A 19,441-nucleotide genomic window follows, 5' to 3' on the forward strand; every position below is an offset into this window, starting at 1 on the left:
ATATATGACAGCATTTATTTTTTGACCAGGAAATTATTCAGGCTAAAGGAAGACACTGGTGCAGCTTGTATAAAGCAGAGGCTTAGTGTTTTATTATGTTTTCTGTAGGATAGAGGATACATATAGAGAGGATAGAGAGGATACATATATTTTTGTCCGACAGCTGACATGGAACGTTATTAACCGGTTCAGGAACAATATTTTTTTGTTCTAACCGGTTCGGGAACGTCAAATTTAGGGTGGGAACCAAAATCGGAAACTTTAAAATACTGTTTCTGTTCAGAACGAACCATTTGGCAAATTCAGGTTCAAAGCCCTGTTTTATTAAATAAATAAAAACATACATACACAATAGATACCACAAAAACTTCATTACTCCTGAGAGTGCATTCTCAGAATGTATATACACTGTATATACAGTAGATAAAGGATCTTTGCTTGAAATATTCTGATCCTAAAATATCACATATACAGTAAATCCACACTTACACTGTCCCAGAGTCCAGTACAATCCAGAGATAGGAAAATGTATATCTCCTCAAAATAAGTTTTGTGTGTGTGTTTGTGTGTGTGTGTGTGTGTGTGTGTGTGTGTGTGTAGAAATGTAGAAAGCTATTTACTCTGGGATGCTCTCCTGAACAGAACACCAGCCCTGACGGCCACAGAGGGAGGGATGAGGATGAGGTAAAGATATCTGGCCTTCCTACTCCCAGAGCAAAGCTATGCTTGAGTGTGCCATCTGCTCTGCTCACTCACACAGCCCACATCAGGCAGCCTTCTGAGGCAAACTCCCCAGAACCTAACACCCCCCCCCCCCCACCCCCATGTCTTCTTCAGAACTTTTTAAAGTGACCCGGACTACAGATGGACCTCCCTGGGAATCCGCTGAGAAATTCAGTCCTGGCAATGCAGCCCAAGATGACATCTGTTACCTTCCTATTTCGCTCTTAGCCAGAATCTTCTTTCTCAAGACGTTCTTTTTGGTTCCCCTTGTTTCACCTCAGTAATTACGAACGTGCTGAAAAGTTTCTCCTACGTGTCACTTCTGCTTTTTTGAATGAAAAAAATAAACAACAACATGTGGCTAGCAGCAGAGTGATGTTGTGCCAACATTTGCTACCTATTAAAGGACCCTTATTAGTTGAGAGGCTTTTCTCTGAAGCACTCCTCCTCCATTTTTCCAACCCACCCCCTCAGAAGACTCTGAAAAAAATACTCTGTCCAGAGGCGCAGAGCACCCTCCCCGTGGCAAAAGGTTGTCAACATATTGTGTGGCGGCACTCCCACAGGGGAAACCAGAGCGCTTTGAGCTGTGATGTCTTAAACAAACGTGGTGACGTGGAAGGCAGGCAGGCAGGCGGGCACCCTCAGCCTCCCTCACTTCCCCTTCCCACGCCGACACTGGCAAACAGGTCCTCTTGACAGGGGCTGATCCCAATTAGCACCTATGACATTAAATGATCACAGACACACAGACACAAACACAGACACAGACACACTCCTGCTCAGATTGAGGTACTAATTCCTATGTATGCTGTGCTTACTCTATTTTATTCCTGCTGTCTTTTATGTGGTATGTGGCGTTGAACTATTTTGTACAGTATGGTAAGCAGCTGTAGCACTGTATGCCCAAAAAAATTTCCCTTCTGGGACAATAAAGTTCATCTAATCTAATCACACGCACAGACACACACACACACACGCGCACAGCTTTACCAAATAAACACACTGCTTTGCCGTCCATACCATATTATTTAACAATTTTCCAGGTAAGCCTATATAGTCACAATATCTATAAGCTTGCGGCAAAGCGTGTTCTGGCTGGTGCTCACCCTTGGGGTTGGGGCCTGTCTCGGCTGGCTGGCCAGTCCTGGCTTCTGGTCCAGTCTCACTGTATCTGGTTGACTGTCCAATATCCTCAAGGTTTGTCCCACAATGTATGGGATGTTGAAGTCATTGGTGAGACTTTGTTAAAGTCACTGGTGATTATTTTGGGGTCTGATGATGGAGATACTACACTTGTTTGGGCATGGTTTTCTTGCTAGATACTGGCTCTACTTTACTATTAGCAGAAATAACTAGCTTTTCATCTTTAGCTTTGCCTAAAAAGCACCTATCACAAATCTCTAGGCTGCTGGCAATGAGAAAGCTGCATGTGGCGTATAAGGTGACGACATCGAGGCCACTCAGTTAACTCAGAACAGGACAACTGGAACTTGAAAATGAGCAGACATACCTTGCACTTAAAGGGTTTCAAATGACTCCTGGTCCATGTGGCTAGGTGTGAGCAATGGTGTGAACATTGGCCTACTATAACATCAAATGCTGACATCTTTAAAAGCCATTAGTCTCAAGTATGCGCCTTACACTCTCCTGTACATTATAGCAGAAACAGTCTGTACTTCAATGTGTCTTTCTGACCGTAGCCTACTGATCAAAATATCTCAGGACATTGACACCCTTTTATGAGAAATAAAATCACCTTACAACAACTGCTAGGAGTGAAGTAGCGCCCTCATCTGTTCGGAAGTGAAACTTAAATGTTTACTTTGTGGGTGGTAAAATCCCTCTTGGGTTTTATCATACTTATGCATTAAAGCCATGAACTGCCGCGCACTTAAAATCGTTTTCGGGAAGAAGTAAGAAATTTTTTTTTCTTTCTGTTTGACAGCAGTGGGTAGCTGTCTTGAACAGTTTGCATTTATATTTCCAGCATGGAAACACTGAATGGAAATGAATGCAACATGACCAAGTTTGCATTTTTATTCCTTCAAATTGACGTCCATATTTTATACTAATTCGTAACTGGTTGGTTTTGAGTTCATGAGTCAAAAAAAGCATAACTCACTTGCTGTAACGCTAGGCCTACTCAATTCAACCACGGGGTTACTACTAAACAGAGGACCGACTGCAAACCTTTGCTGAAGAACTAAAGAGGAAGACCTAGTGACAGGAAATGAATGAACCGACCTTAACAACACAAGACAATAAAACACTTTAATAATCAAAAGCTAACAGGGTCACATTCTTGACTTTCGTCTGAGGTCGCTGCCACAATGGCATGCCTAGCTGAACTCTAACAAACAAACTCTGACCTGTGTTGACTTGGCTACTTCTACGTGACAGCTCTTTGGATGAAAGACAACAGCTGTCCCAACAATCAAGACATCCTGCACAAAACTCATCTGACATCCAACAACTCTGCTGCTGACAGAGGGTCGGACCGACAAGACTGCTGCAGTTTCAATAAACCCTCCTGTCTGGATCAGCTTTGTCTGGAGTCCACCTTAATGATACCCCCCCCCCCCCCCCCATACATTTGCTTATGTTCGTATTAGAAAAGGGACTTTTGCCCATTCCAGACAGCATAGGCCTATAACCTATTTTGTGGCGATACTAAAATGTGTTTTTCTGATATTACTTTTGTTATAAAGGCATCTTGACTTTCCAGTGGCAAGAGAGAATGCAGAAAGTGACGAATGCGAGGGTGTCCTGTTTGTGTTCCGGAAAAAGAGATCAAAGGCTGCGGGAAGCCACTGTCCTGCCACAGAGGGGAGAGCGAAGGGTTAAACCGAGGCTGGGGAAACCTGATGCTAATTAAAGGCTTTGGAATGCCACACACTGACATTCTATTCCAGAACCGAGTAGAGTGTGGGTCGAGCGGCGGCTTGAGGAGGGAGAGATGCATGTCTCCCGTTACTCTGGTCTTTAATGACATTCAGTCGGGTTACCCAAGCTGTTAAACACCAGCCACAGGTAACATTCCGCCACTATTTGATGTTTCAGACAACTTTTTTCATAGTGACCGATTGATTGCATCCTGTAGTCGTTCTCTCAACTCTCGAGGAGCCCATTTGAATTTTGTTCTGGTTTGTGTTCACATCTTTGTAAATTATGCATGGATTTATTTTGCGCATTAGTCTTAAAGTGTCATGCGTTATTATGTTGTGGCTGTACATATTTTATTCTAACAACTGCTAATTTACTCCCCCTTTGTAGACTAATTAGGCTGTAGTGGGGCAGCTTGATTGATTTCAGTCGATTGATTAATACTGCGCCTTCATCTCTTCACATAGACCGGATAAATGAACAGAGAATGCTGTCTTGCAAATCGACTCCTTTGATGTTGTGGTGCCTCTTATCTTCGCTCGCTATCGTTGGCGGTGTTGCAGAGATATGCCGAGGGACGCATTGTTTTGGTTCAGAGACAGGGGATCCCAGACCTTGCTCTGGACCTCACTGTCCAGTGACACGGTCGCACCGACCATCACGACAACACAACCCCACCACGCAGCTCCGATCCTCGCAGGTTGCCGCTTACCACCAGCCAACATATCACAACACTCCACCACTAAGTTCTGAGTCAAATCCTCTCGCAGCTCAGCGGGAGAGATTCGCGGATGTAGACCCGGATGGCGCGCGGACGGTGGGGTTCGGACCGGGTTGCACGGGAGCGGATTGTCATAGCCCGCAGAAACCTCTTCAAACTGCCAATGACACAAGGGATTGTAAAGGGATCGAGTGTAAACTGCCTCTAAGGATAAGACTCAAGCCTCGACCCAGGGCATGTGCAGGAGATGGATGCCTGTCTGGGAGTGATGATGATGATGATGTAGCCGCGGCCACAAGCCACCCCACTCTCGTCCACATGCCAGACCGAGCTGCCCAGTTTCTGGGAGACTTGCCTGACTTTGGAAACCCCGTGTCTGACCAGGGAAGCGCCCCGCTGGGCGTTCAACTTACTTGCGACATCAAGCCAGGTGATTGATTGTGCAAATTCATACTTTCTAATCAGTCGTATTTAGATAGGCTACGTGCATGGTTACAAAAAAAAACATATGGAAAGACAATGCGGTTTTAATATAAAATAATACCATTAAGGTATTTGGATCATCCCCAAAGGCCAGTGATTTGTGGTGGATCAATGTTTATGAAAGAAATAAGTGGCATTTTCAGCTTGGCTTTCTCTAGTTTAATCAGTTTCACACTGTGCTTGAAATTGAAAAGTTCCCATGTGCCAGACAAATCTAGTGAGAGGTGCTTTGATAGTATACCCAAAAATGTTCATTGCAGACATGCATATCTGTCGGGAGTCAGGTTCTGCGTAGTTACTTTTAGGGGCAGAGCAGCTAAACGGGAGAAAATTCTGGCAGTCAATAGTGAAGAAAATTTACTCAGCTTTGATGTGTCTCCATATAGGAAAATTGCATTGTTGATTAACTTGTAATGAATCATTCATATTGGAAAATCGTATATGTTTCAGTAAGTCTGAGACCATTTGCATTTCTTTGTATTAGATTATCTTGAGTCCTTAGTCCTTTACTTGAAGTTTTTACAAAAACAGCTTCCGCAATGCTGCTAAAGTCCTTGGCTCCATATTAAGTGAAATCTAGCACCATTAAAAGAGGCATTTTCCCATCTGGGTGAAGACCCCTAGTGCCAGCTTACAGCTCACCTCCCTTTCCTGTTTAAATGGCAGGTGTGAGCTCCTTTCTCTCGATCCCGTAGGCTTCACTCAAGCTCTCTATCTTTTTCGTCCTTTTATCCCCTACGACCTCCTCACACTTTCTCTTTGCCAATACTTGTCACTGTCTGTCACTCACTATTCCTTATGGTCTGTCTGACTTTTGCCCCCCCCCCTCCCCTTACACTTTCTCTCTCCCTCTCTCTCACACACACATTCCTTCCCCCTCCATCTCTTCTCACTCACTCTCTCTCTTACCCACACACACACACACCTCCTCTGTCACCCCATCCCACTCGCACTCGTTCTGTCTCGCCCTCCCTCTCTGCCAGGGGAGAACGAGGTGCCCTCGGAGGATGCCCTTATCCTGCACCTGCAGCTGGCCAAGGGACAGGAGAAGCTGGTGGAGGCGCTGCGCTCGCAGCAGACGCTAATCCGCGACCTGCAGCAGAGGCTGGCCGACCAGCAGGGGGCACTGCTGGCACAGCAGCGGGAGATCCTGGACCAGCAGCGCCGCATGTCCGAGCAGATGGACGTGGTCAAGGCCCAGTACGGCCTGCTGGCCGAGACCCTCAAGCAGGCCTCCTTCCAGGGCCTGCAGGGGGAGCTGCAGAGTTACTTTGAGAGCCACCTGGCCGGCCTCCAGAGCCAGGCACGCAGCCACCTGCACAAATCCTACGCCGTGCACAAGGCGGACGTGGACGCCAAGGTCATGGACGTCCCCGGGGGTGACGCGGTGCGCCTGCCCCCCCACTTGCCCGGTCTCAGCCACCCTGAGCCCCCCCATGCACGCCACGTTCTGGCCTGCCCATCGGCCTGTGGCTCTGAAGAGTACTGTGACTTCCAGAGGGAGCCACCCAGCTGCGAGAGCTGCACCATGTGCCCGCCGGGCTTCTTCCTGGTGTCCCAGTGCTCTCTCACGGCCGACCGACTCTGCCAGGTACCAATCCGCCTCTCACTGTATCCCACAGGTCAATACAACCAGATGTGCTTTGAATGGAGCCTTGTAGTTTTTGTTTTGAGTTGGAACAAGTCTGATATTGTTTAGCAAGAATTAGTTTTATTGTGCGCACATACATATGTACATACACATGTAATATACGCAAAATGTCATCCTAGTAATGACTTTATCAAAATGATAATGCCTAAAATAGAGGAGAATGTGTATTCATAGTTTTTTTGCATGGACCTTAAGAGTGACAGATGCAATTTATCTTCAGGACAGGGATGAATGCCTTGAATTACCAAAAGTGTGTGGGGAGCGAGTGAAATGTCTGAACACCCCAGGTGAGCATTTTTCAAACACCGTTCTTAAACACACAGTCACTTATTCATATTAAATAACGCTGTGTGTGTTCCAAGGTCACTCCCCGGACCTGACAGTGTTATTCATTAAGTTGTTTGTCATGCTGTCCTGGTGTTTGGCCTCACTGTGATGCCTTTTCTTCTCCACCAGGGGGCTTCCGATGCCTGGGTGTGTCCGAGAGGGAGATGTCGGCAGGTCTCTGCGGTCACGAGTATTTCTACAACCGCGAGCTCCAGGAGTGCCAGGCCTGCTCGGACTGTGACCGTGCGCCAGTCGCCGCGCCCTGTACGGCCACTAGCGATACCGTGTGTGGCCCACTCGCCCTCTCCTCCGACAGCCGGCTCTCCCAGGTCTGGAGCGCGGCCTCCGGGCTACCCTCGCCCCGGACTCGGGCCGGACAGCACGTCTTTCCCGGGCTCCAGCTCAGCGTGCGTGGCGGCGAGGCCACGGACCTGCTGCAGTCCAGCCAGGACGGGCAGCTCACGCTCAGGCAGCACGGACTGCTGTGGGTGGACCACAACGTGGCCGTGAAGCACAGCTGCAGGAACTACCTCCAGGTGGGGGTCAGGCTGAATGGCAGCGAAGAGGAGGTCCAAGACCTGAGCAGCGTACGGCTAGAGCAGCCTGAGAGGAAACGCGTCCAGGTCAGAGGCCGCAGAAAGACTTTACTCCCATTGCAATGCTCTGCGAATGCTCTGAAATTATTTTCCTGCAACAGTTGGCCCACAGAGGTGGTCGGTTTCAAACACATGAAACTATTTAGTAAAGGCTGAAAATACCAGACACAAACTTTTAAGCTGTACTTTTGAATAATAGGAAAAATATTTAACAGAGAATTTGAAGATAATGCATTTCATATGGCAGTGTGTGTGTTTCCAAAAATCTCGCCCTTTTGTGACCAACTTTTTACTGTTTTTTTTTTTATTATTGATTTTCAAAAACAGTGTGGGTCAGATGGTTACAAATAGAGTACGTACAGTATATGACTGACATGGTAAGACAAATGTTCAGTCCATAGTTCTGGGCCTTCGTCGTTGTGATTTTGTGTTCCTCGTCTCCTGATGTCTCTGCAGGGTGTGAGCGTGAGTGTGGCACTGGAGGTGGAGCCCAACCACACACTGTCTCTGTTCCTGCGAAGCCCCAACCAGCACTGCAACCACAGCCGTGACCTGCAGGCCTTTGACCTGAGTGGACCGTCCCTCAGCCTGCTCTGGCTCTCCCACGACACGGGCGCCGTGGCCATGACGGCGCACATGACCGCCTCCGCCGCCCACTACCAGACCAGCTACCGGCCGTCATTCCGCGTGGCCGCCGTGTCGGATGCGTACATGCTGGCGCTAGGCCATGACGGCCGGGGCGTGCGCTTCACCGAGGCCGGCGTGGTCAAATTCGTGGTGCAGCAGGCGCTCTACGCCATGGGCCACACGTGCGTGCGCGAGGGCTTCTCGCTGGTCGCCTACGTGACGCGCAATGGGAGCAGCAGCGAGGTGGCGCGCGCCTTCAAGTCGGGGGTCAACTACCGGGACACGTCGGTCACGCTGTCCGGGGCGGCCCGCGTGGGGGCGGGTGACTCGCTCAGCTTCGAGCTGCTCTCGCCGGCCCAGTGCAGCGTTCGCTACTTCGGCGACAGCTCGGGCGTCAGCATCTTGAGCGTGATCTGGATCCCGCCGGCGCTGGCCAGCGCGCTATCCGCCAGGATAGCTCGGGCCGGCCTCCCGTCAGGCGCAGTACGGAACAAGGCTCTTCTCTTTCAGCAGCTGGACACAGACCCGGGAGTTTCCCCTCCGAGGCAGGTCCGACTGGCTGGCACTGGTGATGCCCATCCTGGACGCAACTTCGTTTTTGGGGAGGACGGCACAGCTAACGTGGCAGTGACCCTCAAGCTCATCCACTCATGCAGCGCTGTCAAGCTGACCCTCTACAGGCACGACACTGGGGGACAGAGGGGACACGCGAGGGGTCAGGTAGGTACAGCCCCGTTGGCACAGCAGGTCAGTGGGCACATGCCAGAGGGGAGTGAGTGGGCCAGCGTGGGTCTCCGTACTTCCTTCACCATCCAGAACGGCACGGGCATCTACGTGACTCTGGACTGCGTCCGTGGGCGTATTAACCAGATCAGCCAGGAGGGTGGCCCTAACATGTCCATCCTCTGGGTGGCGCTGTGATCAGGATTGCTGCATGGATTGATTGATGTTTACCTGAAAATATTCAAAGGTTTTTGCACAACTGTTGTAAACCTGAAACAGACAAAAAAATCTTTTCTCAGACATTCTGAGATGTATTAATGACATAGCACAGGTGCTATATGGATAAATCTATCTCCATACATTTATGTTTTTAAAGTATATTATTAGGTTATACATGTTGTTACTTTATTGTCAGTGTACCCTTTTTGAGTTATATGATTTCAGTGATGCATTAATACGTGTCTCCTGATTGCAGGAACAGTGGAGTTTTTATATATTGACAAAAGTACTTAAAGCACTCAAGTACTTCGGCTGGTTGACCAGAGACCAATTTTTCCTTAGAGAGTGAGTTTAGAGTTTTCTGTGTTTGATTTTAATTTCTGTCAAGTGTGTGTGTGTTTGTGTGTTTCTGTGTGAGTGCGAGTGTGTGTCACATAATGTTTTATTCAACTGCAGGAAATATTTGTCTGTCCATGTTAGAAAATGTTTCACAAAATGTGTGCTTGACATTTGGTTGAGTTCAGATAAGTTATTTATAACACTTAGATTTAACTGTATGGATATTATGTACTGTATGGCCCTCTAAAATAATAGCAAACACATGCCCTTGAACCTGGTAATTTTTAAAAAATCTGTCCAAATATGTTAATTTATATATACTATCACACATATCCTTTTTTTGTAGTGAGGCAACAGGTATGTCAGTTTAAGTTAGATGACAACCTGCATTTATATGAAGCGTATACGTATATCGGTGCGGTGTGTATATAAGGTATATTTTCTTTTACTGTAAATGACATGTATGAAAGTGCATGTGGACATGACATTTGTTTGTCTGTGTTTGACTGATTTCCAATGGGGCTGTGTTAAGTGTATACTACATATGTTTTGTGTTACCCTGTGCAGCCTTGTGGAAGTGCTGTCTTAGCATACCATAGTTTAATTGTTCCTGTATGGTCCCCATTCGGCAAACCAATTAGGAAAAATGAAGTGTTTTCGAGAATTGGCAGCAATACAGTCACTGAAATGTCTCCTGCTATATAACCACTTCCCACATGCAAATGGTGATTGAATGAGTACTAGTTATTTCCTAAACCACAAGTGTATCAGTGTTGTAGACAGACGGGTGTAGTCTTTAAATGCAAAGAGAATGAATAAAACATATATTTTCCTTATAATGAAACACATTCCTGGAAGTCTGACAAAGCCTGTGGAGCTATGATGCTTTGTGGTGGACTACATCACGTTGTTTTCCCTGCTTAACAGAAACACTGGCTATATGCCTTGAACGAGTGCAAATGTTCAAATGGATTAGATTTGAACTGTTCTTGGTATGCACCATTAAGAAAGCCACAATAGTCTCAAATTCCAACCACAATGTAACTCACCATCAACCTTTACTTTTAACTGTTTCATTGTCCTTTGCTGCGGTTCTTCTATGTCATGTTTCACAATGTCGCTACAAATATGTTTGCCCTGTTCAACTTCAGTAAGGAAATGATCGATTAGATTTAGAAGAGTTAAGAGAGTAAGAAGAGTGTGACCAAAACTATAGTGTACGGAAATAATTTTTTTCTCCATTGTATGTTGGCCTGTTGATATGAAATGTCTAGGCTCATTCTACATTTCTTGTTTTCATTTTGCAACAAAATATGAAATCCATCTGAGGTTATTAGTTTAAAATACTAGTATCCTGGTGAGCTTTGACATTTTCCGATTGAAACATACCTCCAGCGGTATTTACACTGGCCCTGATTATGGAGAAAACCCAACCAGGTGGTGTTTCACTGGCAGGAGCGCTGTTATCGTCTGTTTGTCAAAAAACCTGAGTAATGGCACTTGCATTAGAATAAGAAGCCCACTGATTGTGAGAAGTAATGAAAAGATTCTGTCTGCATACAAAATTGGAAACAGGTGTGCTAGGAGCTCAGAGCCAGCTGTTTTATGCAGCAGATCAGATGAGATATTCACTGCGTACAGGAAAACAACCAAAAAAGAGTTGGAGAGAAGTTGAAGAGAGAATGAAAGGCTGGGGGAAAGGGGGTGGGGGTTGGATTAAAGAATGCACTGTTGTGTTTAGTGTTATTGCTGTAGATCTTATACAGTTATGTCTGTTTACACAGGAAGTCAGAATCAATCAAGTCACTGATGCAGACATCAAACAAAGCAGGGGGGAAAGAGCTGGTAATCGTACATTAGTTGTGATGTTTAATTTGTCCATGATTAAAGAAAACACCAGACTTAGTCAGAAAGCATTAAATGGATTCCCATAAGTTCCCAACTCCCAATTTATGAATCACTTTGCTTCTGTTGCCAGACCCAGGATGTGTTTCTGTGACTTCATAGGCTACACGGAGAGCACCAAATCCATTCTCTCACACATTTAGTTCACCTGCATGAAATGAACCCCCATCGTTCCTAACACTGCAAGACACTAACCAAGACAATAACCACTGTTAACTGGTTAACACAGTAGCACAATTTAATGTTCATGAATATTCAGCTGCTTGTACTTCTAAATGTTATATTGCTCCTACATACAGTATATGTGCAGTAAATGTGAGCTCTTACTGGTGAATACAAGAGGCACATGTGTGATCGATCTGAGGTAGACACAGAGGGCTTGTTAAAACCATAAGCATTGAGCTGCTGTAGATTTGAGATCACAGGAACACTGGCGATCCACTAGCAGAACCCAGGATTGCGCGACACCCTCCATTTGTGGATGGACTTGTAATGGGGTCACCGACCTGTGGTTCACACAAAGCCGTATTACGTATATTACGTAAGGACAAGTGCCACGAGCACCATTTTCCCTAAGGAATGCACTTCAATCCATTTCTCTCCACTGCTATTGTCCAATAATGGGCATTGCCCACATACACACTCTCAAAAGGAACAATGGGTTTAATTTGAGTCACCACCACTGTTTACATGTGTGTGTGTGTGTGTCTTTGCATGGCAATAGCTTTTTAATTAGTAATCGACTCCCTTGATTGAAGGCATCTGAGAGTTCACTTGCAGTGCTGAGTAGTTGTTGTGTCTGCTGGTTGTGTAGGGAGCTTTGAGTCTGGCAATTGAATTATGCTATCCTTAGGAATGTTTCCCTCTGAGGAATCAGGTTTGTTTGAGTTACTGATTGACAACAAACCCTATTACAGCTTCCACAGTATATGTTGATTGCTGAATACATAACCGTTAAACCAACATTTTCATGCCTCCTCCTTTAACTTCAACAGAATAATTAACAGCTAGCATGTTTAAGCAAGGAACTGTTAATTATTTGTAAAACAGGCAGACAGAAAGGGCTTGTCCTCCCTAAATCTAAATTGTGTATCTCTCTCTCTCCACCCTCATTAAAGAGTGTAGTGAGGCATGCTGGAAAGGAGCAGCAGGTCACTAGCCACAAACAGAGTACATCTCGCTGTTAGCGGCACATGAAAGATGTTTCAGTCGGCTGCAACTGCCTACCCACTTTCTCCCCCTCCGCTTGCCGTCTCCATCCCACCAGCCAGACCTCCTGCTCAATTTTTTTGTTCACAATTACAGACGGACGTGTGTGTCGAATGAAATAATGTTTGAATGCTTATTAAAGTTCGGGGAAGCCTAAATTAATTATGCAAGACTTAACGACAACTTTAGCCTATTTGTAGCGGACAGCCATGGATCTCTGCATCTTGTTCATATTTCTGGCAAGTGTGGTGATTCATTGCGCTGGAGCACTCGTTGAAAGACCTACAGTCACCACCAAGTGAGATCCAAACAATCCACAGCTACAATCTGCTTGTGTGACAAAAAAACGCTGCCATACCTCCCCGGAAATATGTCACGGAGTGACGGGCTGTTCTCATTGAGACGCAAGGCATGAAGCACCATGAGGGGTAATATTTTTAGCGGGGCGTCAGCTTGCGACCTCTCCCACTTGCTAGAGTGTATTTTTAAGCGAAGGAGAGTCTCTTTCATTCTCTTCTACTCCCTCCTGAGCACTGAGGTTAATTGCTTTCAGCAGCAGGCGCGTAAAGATTAAGCATTTGGACACACATGCGTGCAAATTACCTCGGATGCTCAAGCGCAGGCCGCGGCTGCCGGGTGATCTGTATGCAGCAAGCGGCATGGTGTCAACACTGCTTATTGTACTGCTCCATCCAAATGAAATCATCATTAAAATAGCTAGCCATTACTGATGGTGTCATAATGCGAGGCTATAATGACTCCCTCAGCGCCGTCAAAATGGACTCCGAGCAGGTGTGTGGAAAGGACAGTTTATATCCATTATGAATTCAACCCCTCAACAATGACGAAGGACGTTCAGATCTTTTCCAAACTACTCGAAGACCGGAATGATTTGCGAAATATTTAACAACTTAAAACCTTTTTTAAAGGGCCTTGAAAGTGAAAATTTCCATGTAACATGTAGACCTGTACTCTTCACTAGTTAGAGCATGGCAAGAAGATTTAGGGGTGAACTCTGTGTGATGTCAGAGAAGAGAGGCGGACCGTATAGTATACAGGAAGACCTTAAGACATTCGGGATGACAGAGGCACATTGATATATAGCTCAAACAGTGCCTTCCACTGTGAAACAATATCGCATGAAACAGTGCAGGGACGGAAAAAAAGCGCGACAGACATCTGGTTTGGGTTGTGTGCCCTGCAGTTGAGTGAGTCAGGGGTGACGGATGCCTGTGGGAGCATTTAAAAAACCTCTGACACCCGCTGGAAAGACAACTTAAAAAGGATGTCATGTTCTCTGAAGTCCATCATAGAGAAATCATCCCTAATTTCACTGGGAAAATGTTTTCTTTCTTAATTATTATTATTATTTAATGGCAACATTTGCTCATTTTAAAATCTACAATGTCCCTATTGATGTGTCAGTGGAAATAACATAATTCTTAAGAATAGAATAATCAATAGCAAAAGGGGATTTATTGCATTGCAGACCACCACGATTTAGGTACTGGTATGTGTGATATTTAGGTTTTAGTGGGTCTCAAATCCAAACCATATGGAAACATGTCCTGTTTGACAAACACAGAGACCCAGTTGATAAGGTGAGGTGAAAAATTCCTGGAGAAAACACAGAACAAGAGCAGCCCCAATATGTCCCCAATATTGATGCACGGGCACGGGCATGTGAATAGAGACAGTAGCAGCATGTCATGGTCATCACATTATGTTTGAGGGATGGGGTGCAGGTTGTCATCTGTGTTAGACCAGCACAAAGCAAACATGGACATATTGTCACAACACAAAATATGAGTTTAAACAACTGTTGAAAGAATAAACCAACAAACATATGAGATCATCAGAAACATCAGTGTTCCCTTAGACAAAGTGACGAGAGAACATCAGACATCAGTCTGTTTAAAGTGTGCTTTGAAATGAACACATCAACAGAGTCTTCTTTAATTATAGATATACTTAAAAATATGTTTTGATTGCATCTGTCATGGAATAAGAGAGGAGGAGATAGAAGCAGGGGTCAGTATGTTAGCCAGATGCTGATGTCAGCTGCCTTGCTGTGACAAAAGAGGGGAAGAGAAACAGAGAAAGAAAGAGAAGGAAAGAGTGATGCTGGTGGCCTACCCCATCATTAGATTACAAACAGCATGTGTAGAAACCAGGACCAGACCAATGCAACCTCCTCATCTGGAGTGTGTGTGCGTGTGTGTGTGTGTGTGTGTGCGTGCGTGCATGCATGCGGGTGTGTGTGTTTGTGTGTGTGTTAAACAGGCAACAAAGCACTGCCTCCCAACAAGCAGATTCAATGGCCTTTTGATCTTTTTGCCTCCAGACGTCAGTGGAGTCATTGCAGGTGGTGCACTAACACTCTCTCTCTCTCTCTCTCTCTCTCTCTCTCTCTCTTTCACACACACACACACACACACACACACACACACAAATACAACGCCTTCCACATTTATTGGGATCCCTGCTAAAGATGAGTGAAAAGAGGTATAAAAAGTCATCTTTTGATGTTTTATCTTAGATTCACAATGAAAACAATGGGGGGAAATCCAACTTTCACGGGAAGCAAATTCATTCTGAGGAAACACAATTCCTTATAAGCAATCAATATTTAGGGGTGCCATTAATTGTGATGTGTGTCTTTGCTATTCTTCGAATAAATTAGCTTCCATCCAAGATTGGATTTCCCCCCTTTGTTTTCATTATGAAACTAAGAGAAAATGGCACAACATGATTTCATATACCTCTTTTTACTCATCTTTACCAGGGGTGCCAATTAATAGAGGCCACTGTACAAAAGCACTCACACATGGTGTGAAATGGAAATAAGGCAACGTTATGAATGAAAGTGATAGAAATGCATACGTGTGCGTGCACACACTCTCTCTCTCTCTCTCACACACACACACACACATACTCTATCTTTTTATCTCTGTCTCTCTCTCTCTCTCACACACACACACATACACACACACACACACACAAATGCATACACAGATGATGAAATGAGAGAGAGAGAGAGAGACTTGTGGTTATCCATTATCTCCGTGGGTGTTTGCATTCTGTAGTGCACATTTTGCCAGGGAACCGAATCAGCTGTGAATGCTGCTTACAAAGAGTGTGGATGAGGAAGGAAGCCTCCTGAAGCACTTCCAGCTGTTTCCCCGCAAATATTTATCATGGCTGTTATCACCCTTCTAATTGGATTCTTAAGCCATTCTCATGGGGCAACAATTTGGCTTCTTTCATAGCTGTGCAGACATGCAGTCACACAAACACACTAACATATATTTAGTGAAGAGAGAGAAAGAAAGAGAGACACAAGCAAGAGACATGCGAAAACAAGAGGCAGAGATGGAGAGAAGGAGAGAGAGAGACAAAGTGTGCATGAACACATGAGCAGTTTTACATTTTCAAAAAGACATGGTTTACTCTAGATCGTGTTCTCAAGTCTGCAGGATCAGCAACAGTGCAATCTCACCTGGAGTGAGCCTTTTACTGTCACCACATGTGTATGTACCACCACATATCTGTCTCTCCTGCCTGTCTAAAGGACTGAACTAATGTTTTACAAGGTCAAAAGTAGTGTGAAGGACAGGTTAAGTATCCCTGACAATTGGTACAGAGGAAGTTCCTGAGGGTTAAGCATGTCATTCAGAACGTCTTTGACATATTGCGGTTGCTAAGCTGCTCAAAAACCATAACATCCATAAATTAATGGCATTTTTATCCATCTAAGAAATAGAGCTATGATTATCACACATATACCCATACCTAACATTTACCCCCCCCCCCCAACACACACACACCATACTCTGAAACCTTACTATTTAACTCTGTCTACCCCAGAGCTTCACAACAACTGACAATAGTCCCCCCGCCCCCTTATGTTCCCAGTCTTAGGAAGTCTGGTTGAGTCTGGTTTCCTGAAAAAGGGAAAATGAGGGAATGAAGGAGAGAGACATGCCATCTGGAAGCGTTTGCCGGTGTTTGGGAAGTGACTGAGGCCATCCGCTCCTTTCACTTGGTCTAGGGTCCAATAGGCTCATGATGGAAACATGTTGGAGTAAATGTTGCACTTGAGCGCATTCAAAATGTGAATGATGTCAACTTTGCCTGACCCTCTGCTTTTGCCAAAACAAAATGAGCTGGCTTGCAAAGAATGTTTGCCTCTAAAAATGTTCATCTTTGTCAGTGTTTACTGATGGGACCAGATAAACCACACACTCACAGAAAAGAAATGTGGGGTGAAAGCGCCATCTAGAGGAGCTAGTTATCATTTTTACAGGTAGGCAATGATGATAGAGCCACCCCATGCACGACAACACGTACAAGTATGTTTGCATTCAGTAACAGATGGACATTTTCCTATGTTCATTACACTCTTGGGAGCCCTCTTGTGGTGCTTCTTCATCTTTCTTTAAAACTGCTTCCATCCGGTAACACTAATAAATGTATTTCTTCTGTCTGATAATGATGAAAACAGACCCCAATAAGCTACAGAGCCAAGTAAATTGAGTCATTAGGACAACAAATGAGTAACGATAATAAAAAAAAATCCAAAGGTATCCAAGGTTTAGGTATCTAAACCCCGTAGGCTACATTGAATTTTTCTATTCTGCAAGGTGAAATGGATAAATACCAAACACACACACACACACACACACACACACACACACACTTACATGATAATAAATCCATGGCCAATATAGGGGGGGCTAAGTAAGCGTAAGTAGCTGCACTGAAGCACTCAAGCAAGTTAAATAGAGGACTATAAAAGCAGGGGCTAAAAACTGGTACCAAATAAGTGGAGTAGGACAGGACAGGAGAGTAAAAGCGTTATGACAGTGTGCTTAACAAGTAGACAAGGGCCCAATTTTAAGGTCAGCTGAAGTGTTCCTCTTCACAAAAGGCATTCAGTGTTTACATAACAAGGGCTTTATATAACTCTGCGGACATTGTTTTACCTTTGTTCATATCAGCTCATTGTGAGTGACAAAGGGGTTTGTTACACCTGCACTAATCATCCTAATGCTTTGGGAAATAAATCTGACTTTATCTTAATGCTGGAACTGTAATTATTCATCAATACTGAATAAGAACTGTCATCTGAATGGAGATCACTTTTGATTAAGAAACTGGACATTAAAAGGAGAAATAGACAACCATACAGGGAAGAACACAGGATGACAAAAAAAGTAGCAGGATTGAGACACTCATGCATTCGAAGGCTCAGTCAGGCAGTCATTTTGGCGAGAAAGTTTATTTTGTATTTTCCCAGGGAGGTTAACATACAGGCCAAAATGACAGTTTTGTTTATTTCATTTTTTTTTGTTTCAGAGAGGCTGGCATCTTACACATATATTATTTTTCTGATTCAACAGACGCCCTATTCGCTTGCACAGTTGTTCCAGTTAAAGATTTCAGAAAATTTGACTGACACATCATCACTGGTGTTAATTGACAGTGAGAAATAGAAATCAATTATACAAAATAATACACTCACTTCAGAGGCATGAGGGTACCCTGTTTTGTCAGGTTGCTAAAAATAATTATAAATGGACTCAGGAAATATCTCTGCAAAGCTGAAAGACCTGGTGGCTAGCCAGTAAGCAGTGCTAAAAAAACATTTGTTTTTTCAAAAGCTGGTTGCTGCTACCAGGGGGAGGGGGGCAAAGCTTCAGAGAGAAGATTTCAAAAGCGAAGAAGATACTTGCGGTAACATGCTGTGCACCCACAGAAAAACACACACATACTGTAGCCTACACACACACACCAGCGCTTCATCCATAGACATGTGATAGAGAAAAGAGCGAGAAAGAGGAAAGACAAAGACAGAGGACTCAGTTCAGCAGAAAGCAGACAGGCTCGAGCCGAGGAGCGCATGCTTGCTTGCCTAGCTTGCTTAGCGCATAGCCATCTTCAGGGAGTGGGGGTGGGGGTGGGCAACACGGGTACTTGAAGCAACGCTATGCTATATCATAAAGCTACGCTAATAATCACTCGCTACAAGAGCAGACATTGGGTAAGACTGTCACAAGGATTGTAAATTCACAAGCTGGGTGCGATGGGGATTGGGGGGCAGAGGGGGCAAAAGCGTTCATGCACGTGCAAAGTGAGCAAGGCCAATAGCAGTGGCAGCAGTGGCAGCAGTAGCAGCAACAGCAGCAACAACAGCAAGTTAAGAAAACAAAATGGCGGATGTTCCAAGACTACCTCCACAAGGCTGAGGTGACTGGATGCTGTAAGATCACAGAGAGATTGCCAATTCAGTGGGGACAGAAAAAAAGAAGTCCACTTTGTTCTCTCTGTGTTCCATATAAAGATAAATTAGCCTGTTGATGTGTAGGTAGATACAGGAACAAGGTAGCTTTGTTATATCTACAAGTACAGCTCAAACTACAAAAGCAATTGAATAACAGAAGCAAGGTTTCAGGAGATAAACCAGTCTTTCCACTTTCAATCTTCAAACAGACTCAAAAGCGTGACACATTCGACAAATCACAGTTGTTGATTGTTTTTGTTGTTTTTTCCCCTAACTTTTAAAATCCCACATCAAACGATGAACCACCATTTCAACATTGCACATATCAGAGCTTTGCACATTAAAGCTAAAGTGCACAAACTCTCCTTGAGAAGAACAAGACAAATACTGTAAAATTGATACTAAGGCAACACAGTTACAAACACACAAAGAAAAATACATATTGGCACAACCTGTCAAGTATATCACTTGGGCACAAAGACCACGGGCTTTAGTGTTGTAAAAATGGCTTTGCATATTCTTTTGAAATCCTACTCGAGAATGTGCTGGGCCTTCAGAAATCTATGGCAACATGGCAGCACTATGCTCACACTTCCACTGAACAAGAAGAACCGCAGCCTGTCTCCTCACGCATTTGTCTCTTTAGTTAGGTGACATGTTTAATACCTCATGTGTCTGACACACACACATAAACACACACACACACACACATAAATACTCTCTCTCTGTCACCCAAAAGCATTGATGAC

The 19,441-nt window shown here is 44.7% G+C and overlaps 1 protein-coding gene across 2 annotated transcripts; it reads left to right on the forward strand.

The window, feature by feature from the left end:
- Positions 1-3,650: 3,650 nt before the first annotated feature.
- On the forward strand, positions 3,651-10,100 carry nell3 (NELL (neural EGFL like) family member 3). Of its 2 annotated transcripts, none has more exons than XM_076291334.1 (6): positions 3,651-3,756; positions 4,000-4,760; positions 5,797-6,404; positions 6,685-6,751; positions 6,921-7,414; positions 7,844-10,100. In XM_076291334.1, exons 2-6 carry the CDS (start codon positions 4,097-4,099, stop codon positions 8,933-8,935), a joined length of 2,925 nt encoding a protein of 974 aa, XP_076147449.1. In that variant the 5' UTR covers positions 3,651-3,756; positions 4,000-4,096; the 3' UTR covers positions 8,936-10,100. The 2 variants fall into 2 exon arrangements, with proteins under 2 accessions (XP_076147449.1, XP_076147450.1); XM_076291335.1 differs by having other exon boundaries at positions 4,077-4,760.
- The last annotated feature ends 9,341 nt before the right edge of the window (positions 10,101-19,441 follow it).

This window comes from Alosa pseudoharengus, unplaced genomic scaffold (assembly GCF_046254945.1).
Source record: "Alosa pseudoharengus isolate Yale_2024_CS ecotype anadromous, Long Island Sound unplaced genomic scaffold, YU_APseudo_1.1 YU_APseudo_1.1_scf_18, whole genome shotgun sequence".
Taxonomy (NCBI): domain Eukaryota; kingdom Metazoa; phylum Chordata; class Actinopteri; order Clupeiformes; family Clupeidae; genus Alosa; species Alosa pseudoharengus.

Bases quoted from the DNA above. Each gene is read 5' to 3' on its own strand.
- nell3 (XM_076291334.1), top strand. From the start codon at position 4,097: ATGCTGTCTTGCAAATCGACTCCTTTGATGTTGTGGTGCCTCTTATCT. The intron at 4,761-5,796 runs GTGATTGATTGT...CCTCTCTGCCAG, and splicing joins TACTTGCGACATCAAGCCAG to GGGAGAACGAGGTGCCCTCG. The intron at 6,405-6,684 runs GTACCAATCCGC...ATTTATCTTCAG, and splicing joins CGGCCGACCGACTCTGCCAG to GACAGGGATGAATGCCTTGA.